The 18,477-nt window shown below is 47.0% G+C and overlaps 1 protein-coding gene across 1 annotated transcript; it reads left to right on the top strand.

Annotated features, from left to right (window-relative positions):
• Nucleotides 1-7,969: 7,969 nt before the first annotated feature.
• Nucleotides 7,970-18,266, top strand: PROZ (protein Z, vitamin K dependent plasma glycoprotein; the record flags this gene model as incomplete). Its single annotated transcript, XM_082492987.1, has 8 exons — nucleotides 7,970-8,119; nucleotides 9,779-9,942; nucleotides 11,012-11,036; nucleotides 14,039-14,152; nucleotides 15,585-15,716; nucleotides 16,930-17,015; nucleotides 17,096-17,219; nucleotides 17,755-18,266. The coding sequence occupies exons 1-8, from the start codon at nucleotides 8,053-8,055 to the stop codon at nucleotides 18,264-18,266; spliced, it is 1,224 nt and encodes a 407-aa protein (XP_082349113.1). The 5' UTR covers nucleotides 7,970-8,052.
• Nucleotides 18,267-18,477: the final 211 nt, after the last annotated feature.

Below are 18,477 nucleotides of genomic sequence, written 5' to 3'. Positions count from 1 at the left end.
AAGCTTCAGAGAAATCATGGAGCCAGTCAAGAGAAAGTCACAGATACCCAAGAATTTCAATCCAGAAGGAAAAAAAGTCTTGTTTTTCAGCCAGGTCAGTGGTACATAAAAACAGTGAACTAGATATCAAGATGTTCAAGTCTCTACATAAAAATTAAGTACTCTGTGATGTACTCTAAAAAGTGTGTTGGTACATATTTTGCAAGAGAGGGAAAAGAGGGATGTTACAAATTATATTCTGGCATAAAATGTGCAATATTTTTCTTGTTCCCTGACTTCACAATATCCAGTTTGCAAGTGCTGAAGTCACCATTTTGGGGTAATTTTTAATATGGATTGTATTGATCAGTTTGAAAGGAATAGGGTGGTTAAATTTGTCCTGCGATGACCACTGTCCTGCTCCCCTACAAAAAACTCAGAAAAATCACACTGGAGTCTGTTCCATTTGTGTTATTTCCCCACCTTTTTCTCTGACACATCTCCTAAACTTCAGGACTGCTCAATGAACTCAGTGCTGGAGTTACAGCACACCACAGGTCATGGCATTCAAGCCACAGAAAGAAGTTTAGCCCCCAATGGCCGCATATGTGACTCCCTGACATGAGTGCTCCAAAGGATTTACCCCTGCTTGACTTCCCATAGGACCTCCACTGAAAGCCCTGATTATAGTTCAGCCCTAAACTATATATTGAGAGGGCCGAACCTGATATATGGAACCATGAGCCACGCGCATATGTGTCCCAGGGACTATGGGGAGACCATTGCACCGGGCTTGCACTTGCTCATCCATTCATTCCCGCATTGCCATCCACCTCTCCTCCTACTCAGCACTGTATTACGGCTTGCCCCTGTTCTGCATCACTCCTAGTTTATTCACAATTGGTTACAAAAGGCACAGAAACCTTCAAAGGGCTTTGATCGCTGTCTTTAGCTCAACATGCATTCAGAGGAATCAGTTTTCTGAGCTTCTCCTTCCTCACCTCCCAGTTTGCATTGCCAGGCATGAAACACCATCATCAACCTACTCAGATGTTCAGTACCAGGTAAGAACAAATTCTGTCTGCAGGGACACTTATCCCAGCTGCTTAATTGCACAGAGGATTGCAATTCTCACTCGAGACACGTACCAAGGCACACATCATGTCATCCGTGCTCTGCCTAAATGCTATGAGTCCTCACAGAGAAGACAGAGTTTTAACTCAAGCCGTCCTTGAAGATTTACTCTGAAACTTGAATAAGATTTTTTGCCATCATATTTCAATATGGATGGATTGTTTCCCCCCTGTCATAAATGCAAAGTCAACTTCCAAATGTAATCTAGCAGTGTAGCAGTTGCACAAGTCCACAGAGTCCATATCTCCCACGGCTTGGGAGTCAGGTTTATGGCAGGAGCCACGTCCACCACCCAGTTACGTCTGTCTGGGCTGTGAGTGAATCTCTCGGGCACTGACTTTGCACTGGCACTGCTGAGGTCAGGCCAGGGCTTCCCTCCTGCTGAATCTGTTGCTGAGGAAGTGACTGGCTGGTCACAGGAACACCTTAAATCCCAACCTCTGGACATAGCGGCACAGCTGCTGCTGCCCCACGACGTCCGGGGAGAGAATCAGGCAGAAAGAGAGAGGAACAGGAAGCAGCATTAAAAAGTCTGAATTCCAGGTAAAACTCCAAACACTTTCTTATCTCATTGCCCACCTCAGACTGTGTCAGTGTTCCAGGAGTTTGCCTGCAAATCCTCCGTTTAGGTTTCTCTGTGAGTTCTCCCTGACAGTTTTTATCCTGAATTCCAGGTTAGGACAATGGGAAGATGATAGAGAAAATGGGAGAAAAAACATAAAATCCTCATCCAAATGGCACAGACTCCAAAGTATTTTTTCTGCATTTTTCACAAGGGATCAGGATATGGCTCATCTCAGGGCAAAATTAACCACCTTACCGAACCCCTCATCCATCACTGAAGCTGCATCTAGGAGCTTAAGTGATATGGCGTTGTCTGCGCATGGCATCTGCCATCGTCTGGATGTTTCATACCCAGTTTTATTTGTTGCAATTTTAGTAGGGAAAAGGATATTAAGATAAAAGTGGGAAAAAAAGGTAAAAACCCACAAAGGTGGAAGTAAAGAAAAAATGTATTTTAACAAATGAAATATTAACAACAATTGCTACAATTGCAACAATTGCAACAATTGCACTGCTTCTGTGCAGTGTATGCACAGAAATAAAAAATGTCAGAGTTTGCATCTACAGAGATCACAGAACCATAGAAGAGTCTGGGTTGGAAGGGACCTTCAAAGATCATCTAGTGCAACCCCCCCTTCTGTGGGCAGGGACATCTTCCACTAGATCAGGTTGCTCAAAGCCCCATCCAACCTGACCTTGAATAAGTCCAGGGATGGGGTAGATGTCAGAGTAGTTCCAAGGTGACTTTTGTTTCTGCTGCCAGGGTGTCAGGAGACTTACAAAACCTTGTGGCTAGGCTCAAGTCCTTGTTGTGGGTGCAGCACCCACGGGAGAGAATCAGAGTTCCGCAGAGTTGCATTCCTCCCCCCTGCCCGCTTCCCCAGGATTTCCTGCAATCTGTAACCACACCAGGAAGGGCAGTGCTGACACTCAAAAACGGCTGCAAGTTCCTCCAGCTTTCAGAAATGGTGATGTACTTTGGATTTGGCAATAAAACCTTTTTTTTTTCTGCAGGTGGTGAACAGAACTGGATGATGACAGTCAACTGAATTATAACCCATTTTAACTGCACCAAAGAATAACCCTTTGTGGAGTATGTGCTTCCTCTCTGCTGGCCGGGCAAAGTTCAGCTGCCATTTTTGTAGCTTAGAATCATTGAATGGTTTAGGTTGGAATGGACCTTAAAGATGACCTAGATCCAGCCCCCCTGCCATGGGCAGGGACACCTCCTACTAGACCAGGTTGCTCAAAGCTCCATCCAGCCTGGTCTTGAACACTTCCAGGGATGGGGCATCCACAACTTCTCCGGGCAACCTGTTCCAGTGTCTCGCCACCCTCAAAGTAAAGAATTTCTTCCTAATATCTAATCTAAATCTACCCTCTTTCAGTTTAAAACCATTGTCCCTTGTCCTATCACTACATTCCCTGATAAAGAGTTCCTCTCCACCTTTCCTGTAGGCCCCCTTTAGGCACTGGAAGGCCGCAATAAGGTCCCCTGGAGCCTTCTCTTCTCCAGGCTGAACAACGTCAAGTCTCTCAGCCTGTCTTCATAGGAGAAATGCTCCAGCCCTCTGATCAGCTTCTGTACACACAAAGACCTGTGCTGCTTATAAACATGGATGCTGACAAGGGTGCTTCACATGAGCAGAGCGTACATCGGCACGTAAATGGGATTAGCTTGTATCACTCATTGCTAGCTCTTGACCAAGACTACACATGACCACAGTCATCTGTTTTGGACCAGCTGGTGTCTAGTCAGGGCTGAGGTATGCACTCCCATTTTGTTGTTCCTTAACAGTTGTTGGCAACGGAGTGTTTCTTCTTTAATTTGAAAAAGCTCTCCCTCATTCCTGAATCTGCTGTTTTCATTTCCATATTCTCTATGCAAAGAACAGCCTAAAATGCCACAATATACCATCCCTCTGACAGAGGATTTGCTATGTTCAGCCACAGTAAAATCTGGTCTCTGGTCTCTCCATCTCTTTGGAGCTGGCAGTGATTGCTGTGATTTACCTGCAGCTTTTTCAGGGCTCTTACCTATGGGAAGGGTGAGACCAGCCAGGCAGGGGGCAGCTGGTCACAGTCCTCTCCTCTGCCTCAGGTGAAGGGATGGTGCTTTGGGGAGCCACCGATACTCAGGGCATGGGGCAGTTTTTGTCTTCAGTTTGCTGGGCAGGAGGTGGGAGATGAGTGACCTGCATGGAAAGTGATGACACGGAGGAGAAGGAGGTGGCTTGCTGTAGCCATGGGGAGTTAGCAAAAGCAGTGACAGGGCTGTAGGGTTCAGCAGCTCTTTGTCTGCTGCCCTGTGCCACCTGGCAGTGGACAGGTGTTGCCCAGGGTGGGCTGCAGTGGGGTTGCAAGTATGTCGGTTGTTCATGTCTGGTCCTACCTCCTCGCCTTGCCAGCCAGGGCACTGGGTAACTGTTCTGGTTTCAGCTGGGATAGAGTTAATTTTCTTCCTAGTAGCTGCTGTGTTCTGGGTTTAGTATGAGAATAATGTTGATAACACAGATCGGTTTAGTTGTTGCTAAATAATGTTTATACTAAGTCAAGGACTTTTCCAACTTCCCATAGAAGCTAAGAGGGAGCATAGACAGGACAGCCAACAGAATATTCCATACCATAGATGTCATGCTCAGTATATAAATGGGGGTTGGCTGGGGTGCAGGGATCCACGATCTCTGCTTGGGATGGGCTGGGCAACCTATTATCCGGTGGTGAGAGCAATTGTGTTGCATCACTTTATTTTGTATATTATTTTATCACTATTACTATTTTTTTTTTTCTCTTCCATTACTGTTCTATTAAACTGTCCTTATCTCAGCCCACGGGGTATTTTTCCTCCCTCTTCTCCCTACCTTACCGTGGTGATGGGGGAGTGAGTGAATGGCTGTATGGTCCTAGTTGCCAGCTGGGGTTAAACCACACCAGCAACCTGGAGCAAGCAGAGAGCACAGAGGAAGCCAGCAGGGTTTTGAGGACTGTGCCAGGGGCAAAATGGGTCAGGAGAGGAGGCAGAGGTAAGAAACTCACCCGGCCCACCTGCAGCACAGATGGCTCAGAGCAGAGGGGCTTCGAGGGGCCCCTGCTATATATATCCAGTGAGGCGAGCATTGCTGGCTCGCTGACCACCAACTTACACATTTCTAAGCACATCAGAGAAAACACATCCTCCCCTTTTCTTCTGCCCCTGCGCTCCCAGAGCCGCGGTCTGACCACAGGCATGCAGGACCAGGCTGGGGTGCATGGCACAAAATGACACTGGAGGGGTCTGCTCCTCTTGGACCCTGTCCCCATCCCTCCTCCTCCTCCCTGCCCTGCAGCAGCAAGCAGCTGTGGGCTTTCCCTCATCCCAGGGCCCCCAGATCCCTGTCGAGGGCTGACGCAAAGATGAGAGGCTGCAGAGAGATGAGGCGGAGGAGAGGGGAGGCTGGAGCTGCTGCTGTGAGCGTGGACCCCCTGCCACGGGGCAGGCGCACCACGGTCCCCTTCACCTTGAACCATCTTCAATGTCCACGACACGCAACTAACCGCAGTGCCCACATCCTGCTGGTCAGGACGACCCCCCCCGGGAGGAACGTGGCTGCAAGCCCAACCATCAGCTTTTGTTATTTGCTTAGTGCGGGGGTGAGGTTTTCTGGAAAATAATCGCTGTCCCCTTTCGCGAGCTGAGGTGTGCGTTTCCCAAAAGCATATGACAGTGACATAGTTATTTAGGACGGCTGCCCCCACTGCAGCAGGGCTGACAGTCAGCCGGGGACCGCAGCATGATGGGGGGTGGCATAGGCATGTCCCCATCACTGCCCAAACAGTTGATCTGCAAACCAGCTTCCCCAGCTTGTTGCACTGCTGGGGGAGGGAGGGACGGGGTGGGGAACAGGGACACACAACTTCCATGGGAACCAGTTGCTAAAGCAGGACCAGCTAACGCAGCTACTCTGTCCTGAGGAACCGCTGTTTTCATATCTGACACTGCGCGCAGGCTTCACGCTGGAAAGAGTGACCCTTCAAGCAGGAGGCGATCCTTAACTGGGGCTATGGGAAACAGCGTGCGGGACTCCTTAATGAAAGACATCTCCATGTGCTCACTACGATAATTAAAGGAATGGAAAAAGAAATCCCAGTAACTCTTCATGAAGAAAGGTGTGAGGAAAGGACTGCCCTTTTAAAACCCTCTCCTTATGCAATTTTCTGCAGTAATATGACAATTAAAATGTAAAGCCTGTTGCAATAATATTGATATAACAAAAGCCAGTTCAGTGCCATAATGTTCTGAGTACACTGTGGCCCATCCCCAAGGACACAGCTGCTCAATCAAGGAAAACTTTGTTTAAAACAAACACAGTAAGAAAAAAAAACTGTGTAAACTAAGGTCTGAGATGCAGCTTCTGAAGCTCTGTGTTGTTATTACTAACCTAATTTGAATAATTATCTTATACCTACAAGGGTTCCTTAATTGACATATGTCTGCAACCTGTAAACAGCTTGTTAAAAAAAAAAAATAATAATCTGCAGATCCGCGTTTTTGTGCTGGGTTCTGCAAAGTCCTGTGCTGACATCAAGTGGTGACATATTTTTCATGCCAAAGGGAGCCAGACTTGCCGTACTGCGTATGCACGGGGCGATATTCGTTATAACGGGAAGGTAAAGGCAAGTAGAGCGGGGCTATGGCAGGGGGGGCTACGGCAGCAGCCTCACCGCCAAGTGCTCCCATGGGGATGGTTGGCCAGAGGAGTATGGAAAAACAACACAGCCGCCACGCTGCAAGGCAAGGAGGGCGAGGTGAGCCTCCCCAGAGTCTCCTGGGCACACGAGGTGCTGGCCGAGCCCCCCAGCACCCACCAGATGTGACCACTGGCAGCAGCCCCCCCGACACACACACTTCCTCAGCCAAGAAACCCTCCACTGGGACAAGAACGGTGGGGTTTGGTGGCCTTAGGGCACTGAAGAGAGCATGGAGAACTCATTTACTAATGAAAGCTTGACACAGAGTTAACCAAAGAGGATGGGAGGCTATATTAATTAGTTCTGCAGAAATACCAAAGAGGGAAAAATAAATAGGTAAGGTTATGAACTGGCTGTAAATAAAATCAAGCTTGTTATTAAAAGAGTTTTAACCCCGAGTGAACTTCTGGAACAACATCCTGGCCGAGATTGTGCAGGAAAAACAGTTTTAATGCGGAGGTTAATTATTTGCTGAAGGCATTAGGGTCTGTGACGTGGGCTGCAACATCAGCCCTGGGTTGGCAGGGACTGGCCTTGGCGAGGCACGTTGTCTGCTTCAGCCCTGCTCATCTGCCTCGCCACTCACTGACGCCGGTTTGAAAAACTGCCGTTGACGTAAAGTGAAGTTTTATTTGGGGATTTAGCCATGAATGCTCAGATCAATTACACTTTGTTACAAGAACCGCGTACTCAAATAATACCTGGGAATTTATGACATGAAAATACAGAATGGTCTCTGTGTTTCTAACTCAGCTTAAAAAAAAAACCAAAACAACACTTTTCCTCTCATGGGTTGTTGCTCTGACTGTAGAAATGGTTCCCTGCTCTTCCCAGGCCCCTGCCTGTGCTGGGAGCCAAACAAGTCCCTGCGGCGCCATTGCTGTGGCAGAGCCCAGCCTGTGCACGCCAACGCTTGGACCCTTCCTCTCATCCTGGGCCCGGCGGGAGCTGCCCCGGCTGCTGGGTGCGTGGCACAGCAGCCCAGGGAGGTGCTCCGGTCCACTTACACCTCCTTTCACCTCCTCTGTGTCTGCGTGACCGGGATCCTGAAATCAGGAAGAGTTCCCCATGCTTCCCTTCGTGGCTGGGCAGTGCAAACCTAACGGTCAAAAAGAAAAATGCCGTATCCGTTCCCATACATCCCTGCAGGGGAAATCCCATGCTTGGTTGCTCCAAAAGCCGATGGGATTTGACCAGTGCGGCTAAGCCTTGGCAAGTGTTTTGCGGGGACAGTGTATGAAAGAGCCATGCCATAAAACTGATCCCTGTAGTCATCGTCCAGCTTGTGCTTTGATATGGTACAAAGAAATGTTCATAGTGTTCACGTGTCCCCATTTTGTGTCACAACAAGTGAAGGCTGTGGAGTGGGAGGAATACCCAAATCTTGGAGCAGCTCCCAGAGCCAGCGAACCCACTCCGCCTTCAACCAGAGCACTAAGAGAAGGGGCACTGCTGCCTCACTAAGCAGGTTGGTTTTGAGTTTGGTTTTTTTTTTACCATGTGTTGACATTGAGGCCAGGCTTTGCCCTTGGAGGTTTTGTTTTCTCATCAGCCGCTGGACTTTAAACTTCAACATCTCGGCTGTAGCCATTTCCCTCAAGAGCGGCAGGAATGCAGGCAGGCGGCCACTAGGCTCAGAGGGTAACGATGGCAAGGTGCTCTTGGACAATATTGTTTCTTCTCTCTGCCCTTTTCCTTCAGACAGAGCAGACAGGTATGGCCTTCGCTTTGTTGCGGCTTTAATTCTGGTCTGTGCTACGGCTCTTCTAAACACACCAGTACTTCTGCACCTTGTATCGTGCTTACTTTGTAGCACAGGGTGACACCACTGAAAACTGTCTGTTCCTTATTTTCCTTACATTTCTCCTGCGGGTTTTTTTTTATATATATATATATATATAAATAAGTAAAAACTGCAGTAGGTTACTAAGGCAATGTATTTCTGAATTACCATCATTTACACCAGGGTGATATTCTGTCTTTTCTTATCATTCTTAAACAGCACCCCAGATATTAAAGAGAATTTTGTATTATATTTCTAGTTGCTGATGAAATAAAAATAAGTCTTATGAAAAAGGCTGAGATGCATGATTGTTACAGCTGGAAGAAATTTATGTTTCTGTTTTAACCCTCCACAGTTTGCCAATATTAAGGAGGAGCTGGGCAAGGAAGAAAAAGGTGGTGACCGCTTAAGAAGGTCAAACCACCCCTGGCAGCAGCAGAAGTGCGCTGCCAGTTATGCTGGGTGCGTCGGAAACACTGCACAGCACAAATGCGCACTGCGGTGTCAGATATAACTTTTTAAATTGCAAAACACCAACATTAAGCTTTTTTTTTGTTTTTAATATCACATGGAAGCCTGTTGCTTATCAGATATCCTTCAAAAGCATAACTAAGCATTTGTATGCGGTTTCAGAATAATTTTGTTATTGCTGTCACTTTTTCCAATTCTAATATTATTTATTATATCAACCTTTGTGCCTAGCACTGCTGGGACCCCAAACACCGTATAAAATACCAAAAAAAAAACCCAAACCCAGTCCCTGCCCCAGCAGGTTTATTTTCCAAGCACAGGAGAACTGACAAACCCACGCTGACACACACAGCCACACACTGCTTGATGCCAAAGGCAACAGGCTCCAGTCCGGCACCGGCCATCTGGCTGGCACGCAGTTTTTGTTGCGGGCATCATTGCAAAGAGGAGTTGTAAGATCCGATAGTTCTCGTGTCTTTGATATCTCCTCCTCTTTACTCAAAAAGATTATGGTGTCTTCCACATAAAGGATGTTGTATGATACAGCCCTTGTAGCTTTTTTGAGCATTGCTGAGGGGTAGCTTTTATTTATTCTGCGTAAGAGAGATTTGATTGAGAGCTCAGCCATGTCACAGTTTTGCTTCTCAGCAAAAAAGCCCCATGAAGTCAGACCGAAGGGCGTCAGTTTGGATCCATCGTCATAAATTAATACAAATCATTTCCACTTCTACTGATGAGTCTGGAAGCCCCACGCAGTCTTACAAAACAGCCTCTGCCTTTATGATAATACCTTTCCCCTTTCCCTGGCCATGCCACAGCAATGCTCTGCTGTGTGTCTGGTGCAGGAAAAAGGGCGTCAGGAAGGGCTTCAAATTCCCCCTGCCTGGGAGCAAGTCAGGCTCTCCCCAAAACAAAAAGGTCATGACTCCTCAGCTGAGGTTGGGCTAAGAAAGTAGGGCTCTTCCAGCATGTAAGTTCAATGTTGCTGAAACCCTGAATCAGCCTAAAGATTTCTCTTCATGGTTAAAATTGGCTGCTTAATAAGATCTTTAAAAAAAATGGGGAAAATGGCGAAATATATAAGTACTGAAGTTGACATTTTGTCATACAATGTTTCAGTGTTTATATCAGCTGATGATGCAAACAACGTTATCAAGAGACAGAGGCGTGCCAGTTCCCTACTTTTGGAGGAGGTTCTCCAAGGCAGCCTGGAGAGGGAATGCCTCGAAGAGAGATGTACGCAAGAAGAAGCAAGAGAAGTATTTGAAAACGATGAAATGCTCGTAAGTATTTTGTTTTCTTGTGTGCCTTGGTCTTTTACTATCAAATTTAGCCCTGCAGCCTGCTTCCTTTGTTTGGGTTTCTCTCCATGTGAAATCTTCCCACCAGAAAGCACGTGTCTTCAGTGGTCAGAATGGAAATGCGGAGGTCAGCTCTGACACTTTTGAAGTCCTCTCCTGAAAATGATGTGTCCTGCGCCTCATGTTGTGAAAGTATACAGCTGTTGTCCCATCCCGACCATGCGCAGAGATTCAGCTTCAGCATCCCTTAGGGACCAGGAGGGGCAAAGGGGGTGTTGGGACGGAGGGAAGCACCAGCAAGTGGTGGGACCTATAGAAAGAGGCTCACTTGGTCAGCGGCTGCAAGTCCCCTGGTACAAGAGGCTGTGCTGACACGTACAGCCGGACGCTGTGCTCTTTAATGGGAATCTGGCCGGAGACGGTGTTTGCAGGGAAATCAGAGGAAGCAGCCATCGGGCTGGCCATGGGCGGTCCCGGTGCTTTGGGGGAGGTTGTCGGGGGGGAGGTACAGGGAGTGGGGAGAGATGTCCCCTCGGGGAAAGCAGCGGCGGGGCCAGCTGCAGTACCCAGGGAAAAGCGGGGCACATGGTGCTGGTGACCAGTGTTGGTGACCTGCAGCTCTGGTCTGGGCTGTCCCCTCTGCCTCCAGCAGCACCTGCTGGGGGCCAAGTGGGACAGGATGGGACAGGACGGGACGGGGTCACTTCCCAGGCTGCTCAGGCACGCCAGAGAGACAATGGCCAGACAGTTTTTCCAGGAAGCTGTGTTGCTAAAGGACTCAGCTGTTCCTCTCTTGCCTGTAAAGTGCTGCTTTTCCTTTATGGCTTCTTAAGAAACAATAAAATAAGCAGGATGCAGACCCCCTCCCATCTCATTCAAATTTTGCCGGCAGGGCAGAATTTTTAGTTGTGCAAATGTGTAAATGTTAAACCATAGTATATATTCTCTCAGGCGATGCTTTTTTTTTTTTTTACACCAAAATAATTATGGAAGGTCGTATTATTTGAGAATTAAAATCTCATTTCCCTTTTTTTTTTTTTTTTTTCCCCAGAAAATGTTTTGGGATGCCTACTACGGTGAGCTGACCTCTTGAGTTCTCTCCTTCACAGCAGTGTCACATTCTGAACATTATGATTCAGGCCAATGCTGGTTTTCTGAGAGTTTTTAGCAGTTTATCCTACAAGAAACACCCAGTTGCTATTTGTCATGTCTCTAGTAAAGCAGGAGGAAAAGTGTTGATGTGAAAGGTTTAAAAAAGTAATAAATAGGAAAAAAACCCATTAACTGCAAAGCGAATAAAAGTTGAAGGTAAGTAGATGTTATCATAGTAAATGGGCTATTTCTTTTCCTGAACTTAAGGCTGTTCTGAAACAGCCCGGGACCTGAGAAATTCTGCTTTGCTCAGACAACAAAACAGCACAACATTACCAGCGAAACCTCCCGAATGCCAACATAGCACTTAAACCTGAGTGAGATAAAAAGGTGTTAAAAGCTCCTGGGCTGTTTGCAAATTCTGGACGCTGGCACTGCGTCATCCCCTGGCAGCTGGCAAGGCAAGAAACGAATCTGTAAAAGCTGAGGGACTGATGTAGCTAGATGCCACCTGAACAAGGAGCCTGGGGCACCAGCTGGTGGCCACTTTGCCTTATTCCCTCCTTTTCTGCATGCCGCATCCTAAGATTTTTTGTTGTTCTTTTTTTTTTTTTTTTCACTTAGCTTTTATTAATTTCTAATATTAGTTTTAGACACTGGATAAGGAGGTGGCAACACCAGCAGTTAGAATTCATTTTCTGCAGAAGCCACTGAAAAGCTGAGTCAGGGAACTGTTAGACAGAAGAATCCCATCAATGATATAGAAGTTATGAAGAACGATACTAAATATCTGGCGTTTGCTATGTGTTTCATTACTTCTCTGAGGGTGGGATTAACTTCTAATTTCAGTCATAGGATATTTGTACCAAGCATGTCGTGCAGGCTTCCTCTGTAGTCTGTGAAGAGAGAAGGGCAACCGATTGAGAATGGTCCATCTGAACAACCTTAGCCACAGCCAGGACGTGTTACTAGCTTTGGCCTCAGGGGTGACTTCCTCGCAGTAATTAAAAGCCATTATATCCTGTCTTCTTTCTACAGAACACCAGTGTGCGTTTCCTTCTTTGTGATACCTTTTCTAACATTTTGAAGAGTGTTGCTGTGCATCTCCATGGCTTCTTTTCCCCTCACTAAGCAAACCCATTTTTTCATCCTGTCTTCCAAAAATCTAGTTTTCTAGACCTCTGGTATCCCTGTTGCTTTCCTTCCATAGTCCAGGACACAGTGGGTAAATCTGCACTGTGAATCAAAGAGGGCTGGGGAGAAAGGCTGAGCACCCTCCCAACTGCTGGCTCACCTTTTGGCTCTGTTTTGTACTGCTCCACTTCGGTCTCTTTAAGTCAAATGGCATCTTACACCTAGTGTGGATGTATGCTGTCAGGGCACTTGGCCTGAGGTCACACTTGTCCCTGACCCTTTTATTAAAAGTATAAACTTAGCTATTGATAACCTCTCTTTAAACATCATTTTCCAAACAGTTTTGTGCACGTCTTACAGTAGTCTGTGTTTTCCTGGCTCACTTAACGACAATGTCATCTGAGAAATTTCTATCCTTTGATGTTCACTGATTCCCCACTAGGTCCCTTAGCCTATAATACAATTAGATTTAGTTGGTTTGGATTATTTGATCTTGAAAAACGCATGTTGGTTGTTACTTACTACCTTCTTGTTTTGCTGAGTGCTTACAAACAGTTTAATCATTCCAGTAGCTTTCCAGTAATGGAAATTGCGTGTTTTTCTCTATCATTCCTTGAATCTTCTCTTTCCTCCTTTAATAAAGCTTGGCGCTAGGTTTACTTTTTCCCCAGTCTTACAGAACCTCACCTGACTGCAGGTATTTTTTGAGACTTCCTCACCTATATTTGAGCATGCATTTCAGAGGTTCGAAACCACCTAACTTGCTTCAGGCTGGAGGTGCAGCCTTCCCTGTCTCCAGCTACCCACCACTGTGGCTGGAGGTCCTCACTCCTCAGCTCTACCTGCTCAGCTGTGCTGATGAGACCCCCCCCTAACCCACCCTGAAACCCTCCCAGGAGACTTAAATTTTGCTGGGGTCTGCTGGTAGCATCTGACTGCAAGTGGGCTGAAGGTGGTAACCGCTTTAAGCCAGTATTTTAGTACAGCTAATATTCAAAGGTACATGTGCCCGTAGCTTGAGCAGACGCTGGTTAGTGCTTTGGTCCCAGTACGAGGCAGAGTTTTCACCTTTCTGTCCCTGATATTAATTACAGCAGCTCGCTGACTGAAGTTAACCTCTCTGATGAAGTTTTGAGTTTTAGAACGGTTGGAGAGCACGTCCCAGGTTAGGCTTTTCTGGCTTGCTCCCTGATCACTCATGTCTACAATAAGCAGTTATTTGGAGAACATTTCCAAACTCTTTTGGAGTCTTTCCAGTGGGCAGCTTCAAGGGAAATTGGCAGCTCTGCCTTATGCTCCACCTGTAGTGAGGCATCCTCTGGTTTCAGTGTTTGGTCTGTCAGAAAGACTAAGCTTGCTTGGGTCTGAGCTGCTGTAGAATAATTATACAGATGTGTGAAAGCCAGATTTCTCCCTAGTTTAATGTTGCTTGCTGTATAACTTTGATGCCAGTTTGGTTTTTTTTAATCCGTATACGCATACAATAATTTATTTATCCATGTGCATATCAACCTAACATGGGAGACCTAAAACGTGTGTCTCATGTTACATTCGTAACGAGCACGTGAACTGGTAAGTCAGTGCTTTTCCCTGAAGCAGAGCATCTGTCCTGCAGAAGCGGGCTCTGCCTCTGGGCACCTTCCAGCATCCCTGCCAGGGGCTGCGGGAGCACCTCTGGAAGCGGAGACTCGGGCTGAAATTACTCCTGAGGAGTAGTTTGGTGAGACACAGCCTGTTTCCTCCCAAACCTTTTTGCAATGCTTCTCCGAGCGGCTCGTGTGCCGGGAAGGGGGCTGCGTAACTCTGGTCAGCAGCGGTGGTGACTCGTCCCTCTCCTGTGGCATTCCTTCAGGTGGCAGGAGGTGTTCGTCGAGCCCCTGCCAGCACAACGGCGTGTGCGAGGACAGCATTCGTGGCTACACCTGCACCTGCGCCGAGGGCTACGAGGGAGAGGACTGTGCTTTCGGTAAGGCATCACCCCCTCTTCTGAGACGCCCTATCTCCTCCTGCCATAGGGGGTCCCCAGGAAACCATACACAGCTCTCCCGTTACAGCCAATTACCACATTGTAGCTTAAAACACACAGTTCTTGGCAGAGCAGGGGTGATGGGTGCTGCCTGTCTACCAAAATGTTGTGGCATCCCGAGGTTACACAGGCTGCCTCTTCCCCTGGAGCCTCCCTTCTCTGGGGACGCAGCAGAAGGGCTGAAGCGAGTTCCCCCCTCATGGGTGGGCTCCAAAGGCAGTCCTGTCCTCTGCCACCAGCACTCCCCGGCTGCTTGTCCTGCTGCGGTCCCAGGCAGCACATGGCCTGAAGAACCAGGGCTGGAGTGCTGGGGTGGCTTCCCTGAGGCCACACGCACCCACAAGACAGTCCCTCAGGACAGAGGGACTCCAGAAAACAAACCATTTTCAGTGGAAGTGTAAAAAGGCAGAAAGCAAAATGGATGCTTTCTGGCACGTAAAACACCCTGGGCCGGGTCCTACATTTTTACATCTGCCAGGTTCTACTTTCCAGCCCTTACATCAGTATTTCTGCTGGCTCGGAGGTCCCCCGGGGTGGGAGACGCCCCGGCTGCCGCAGGGCAGGGTCATTTTCCGTATAAGGGGTGTGACTGTGACCAGTTTCTGGGGGAGCAGAGACAGTGACACAGCTTGGACCAGTGCTGGGAACTGGATCTGCTCAGCAGGAGCCTTAGAGAGACACACTATGTGAGGTTTTTTACTACTTCTTCACCTGTGAGCTAGATCCACCACAAGATGGCTGCTCCTCCTGTTGCTTTGTGCTGAAGCCGAAGTGTTTACTCAGCTATGGAAAGTTGACTGAGCATGGTTCAAAGGTGATCAATAGTCCCGTTCTTTTTTTTTTTCTTACCTTTGGCTGTTGTTAATTTTAAGTTTCTTAGCACAAGCGTGAGAAATATGAGCTATGCATTTGTTTTTGCCGAAAACCAGAAAACTTTAGCCGCCTTCTTCCTCAAGCAATACCTGCCTTCTCAACATGTGCAACAGTTCCCCTCGCTGCAGACACGTAGTGTTTTGTTCAAGAGTGCAGAAAGAAAGCCCATGGCATCCTTCCATACGAACCCACGTTTGGCGTAGTTTAACCTTTGGCTAGCGCTCCCCGAAACTCAGAGTTGCAGATGGTCTGGTGCAGGGAGGTGCTGGGTGGGCACAGTTTGCAACGAGTCTGTGGATGCTGCAGAGACTCAGCTGTCTCCAATTTCTGCTTAACAAGGGGGAAAAGAATGTGGTGGGAAATACCGCCAAGCCAGAGTCCCTGCCTACCTCCACACAAAGCAGGTAAAAATAAAATGCTGACTAAAAAGGACTTGAGCTATGCAAGAAAACTCCAGCTGAACTGTTCCCGATGCTTTTCTTCTGCTTGTTCTGTTTAGCTAAAAATGAATGTCACCACCAAGCAAAGGAAGGATGTCACCACTTCTGCTACCCGGGAAGTAATTCCTACCGTTGCTCCTGTGCTGATGGCTATGAGCTCGGGAAGGACAAAAAACAGTGCATCGCGTTAGGTAGGTGTGAGCATGGAAGTGAAGGGGGCACATGCTCAGCGCTGGGGTGGGCAGGCCACCATCTGACATCCAGGTGAGATCCGCCTGATCGGAGACTCAAGCGGTGAGGATATTATTGACCTTCCAACCTGGGCAGAAAAAGGAGGAATCTAGGGAGCACCACCCAAGATGCCTGAGCAGTGGTAAAGGGAGAAATATTTGATCTGAATGTTTAAACACTGGTCTGCAGAGAGAACTTACATCATCCTGCATATCACTCAGTGGGCCAGGTTTCCCACTCCTATGCTCGGTAAAGAGTAACTCTGCTGAAGACCTGATTGTTTGGGATCAAGGTTCAATTAATTCTGATCAGACACTTGATGGTCTGATGAATAAAGGGCAACATTTGCTGCCATATTAATTAGTTTGAAGCAGTAGCCCTCTTCATCTTTTCAATCTCATACCAGGTATGCCATTCCATCCCATCCCCTTGTAAACTAGATCTACTAAAACCACAGTAGTATACTTAGCTCCTGTCTGTATTAGCAAGTAGGAGCAAGCCAAATAGGAGCTGAGCTCCAGAGCCACAGTTTTGGTGACAAAGGCTTGATGTCCACTCGTAATGCACATTTCAGGTGGGCTTTACTTCAGACTAGCTCTAGTTTGGTCCTGTGGACTAAGCACCCATTCGCGATGAGAGTACGTTAAGTGCGCTCCTGGACCATGCCACAAGGTGAACAGAAAGCGTAATAAATGCAGATAATGGGGGGGGCCATTTGAAAAGCACACTTGCTGTCTGAACCAGAACATGAAGTCATGCGCATCCCTAGAGTAATAGTAAAAATCCCAGGATTTACCTTGTCCAGATCGGGCCACAGCTATCAGGTATTTGGTGCAATTCGGATACAGGATACAAAGATGAGGAAGCAAGCTGTGCTCATGGTTGGCTGGAGAGGAAGCCTCATTTCATTCGTTACAGACACAGTGAAATCTGGTCACCATGAGCCTAAGCAATGACCCAAAACTTTCAGCGCCATCACTAAGCTATTAGACTACAGATGCCAAGCAAATTATTCCAATTCTCACCAGCTGAGAAATTTTCCTTCTCCTTTTCCTTGCTGCAAAAACAAACCTCCGAAGTCCAGGTGGAAGCAATAAGATATTTGCAGGTAGTAGTTGCCTTGAAATGATACAGCATGAGGTTTTGATTTATTTTTTCTAATTCATCTACTAGATCAATGTGCATGTGGCAGACTTCAAGACAGCAATAATCTGATAAGCAAAACCAGGAAGAAACGTGATGAGGGATTTCCTTGGCAGGTATTTCTAGCAATTCATGAAACCCATCACTCAACCTCATCACATGGACAATGCTATCATTATCTATCACATTTTCTTAGGTCCTGCTGCTAAACTCAGAAGGGAAGGGCTTCTGTGGAGGAGTGCTGCTAAAAAGTAACTTCGTACTGACTACAGCAGAGTGCGCCCTTCTGCACAGCCATTTTGAAATCAGGGTTGGTGCTGGTAGGTGATCAAACCCATTTTCTCTTGTTGCAGCACGTTTTAGTATTGACAAGCTGATAAAAAAAAAAAAAAACAACTTACTAAACCTTTTGCTGCATAAAAATATTGCTAAAGGAAACAAATCTGCTGTCATTTAAGCACCTCAGTTAAGTACCTTGAGCTAGAACTACAGCTGCCCGTAACCCCCTACAAGCCAAGCAGAGAGAAAACTGCCTCTTGAATGTAATTCTGAACTCAGCACCTAGGGATAAGCTAATCCAAGGGCATTTAGAGGTGGCTTTCATTTCATGCCAAAATTCCCTTCTCTTGTTGGGTGTTTGTCCTTCCCTCTGAAATGATGCACGCTTCTACACAGTATTAAAAAGCTGTCAATGTAGCATAACTAGTTTACCCTTACTGCAGTATTTTTAAGAAAGAGCACGTTTAGTTTCTCTACTGCACACGTTTCTCAGCATGACCAGGCAGCTGGTGCTAGTCTGCATGCAGTTTTCAGGTCTCTTATTCCTAAAGGCAGTGAAATGTCATTGCTTCACAGGGCCTAATGGAACTGGTGGAACTGAGAAGACACTGCAAGTTAGTGAGAAACACATTCACATCCGGTATGACGAAGACACTGCTGAGAACAACATCGCATTACTACAACTCCAAGAGCACGTCGAATGCAATGACCACCAGCTTCCTGTCTGCACCCCTGAAAGAGACTTTGCAGAACACATTTTAATTCCAAAACTGGCTGGCACAGTCCGTGGCTGGAGAATGGAAGGTGATGAACTCCAAGGTGAAGAGTTGCAGGTTTCATACCTTCCTGCTGAGGACTGCAGACAAATACTCAACATAAGCCTCACAAACAGGCAGTTTTGCGGACACCTCCAGGAGGCTGTAGACAAACGACTGGCTGGAGGAAGCTTTTTAGCTACCGAGTATAAGGGCACTTGGTTTCTGACTGGGATCCTGGGATCCTGGCCACTAGAAGACACTGACTGGGAAACGTTTCTATTCACTAACACCGCGAGGTATATGATATGGTTTAAACAAAAAATGAAATGAGACACAAACAAAACCAACCTTCCAGCACCGAACCCCCAGTACACCCATTTGACTCTCTATCATGATTTGCAGCAAGAAAGTTGCAATGATGATATGTATATAACTCCAATTCACACAGAAAAGTCCCGTTGTCTTTCCTTCTTCTGCTGATGTACAGTACTGTGAAAGTCATGATGCGGTAAACCTACTTATTTTACTACAAACTGACTGA

The sequence above is a fragment of the Vanellus vanellus genome, assembly GCF_965231255.1.
Source record: "Vanellus vanellus genome assembly, chromosome: 1".
Taxonomy (NCBI): domain Eukaryota; kingdom Metazoa; phylum Chordata; class Aves; order Charadriiformes; family Charadriidae; genus Vanellus; species Vanellus vanellus.
This window is presented reverse-complemented; position numbering and strand designations above follow the sequence as displayed.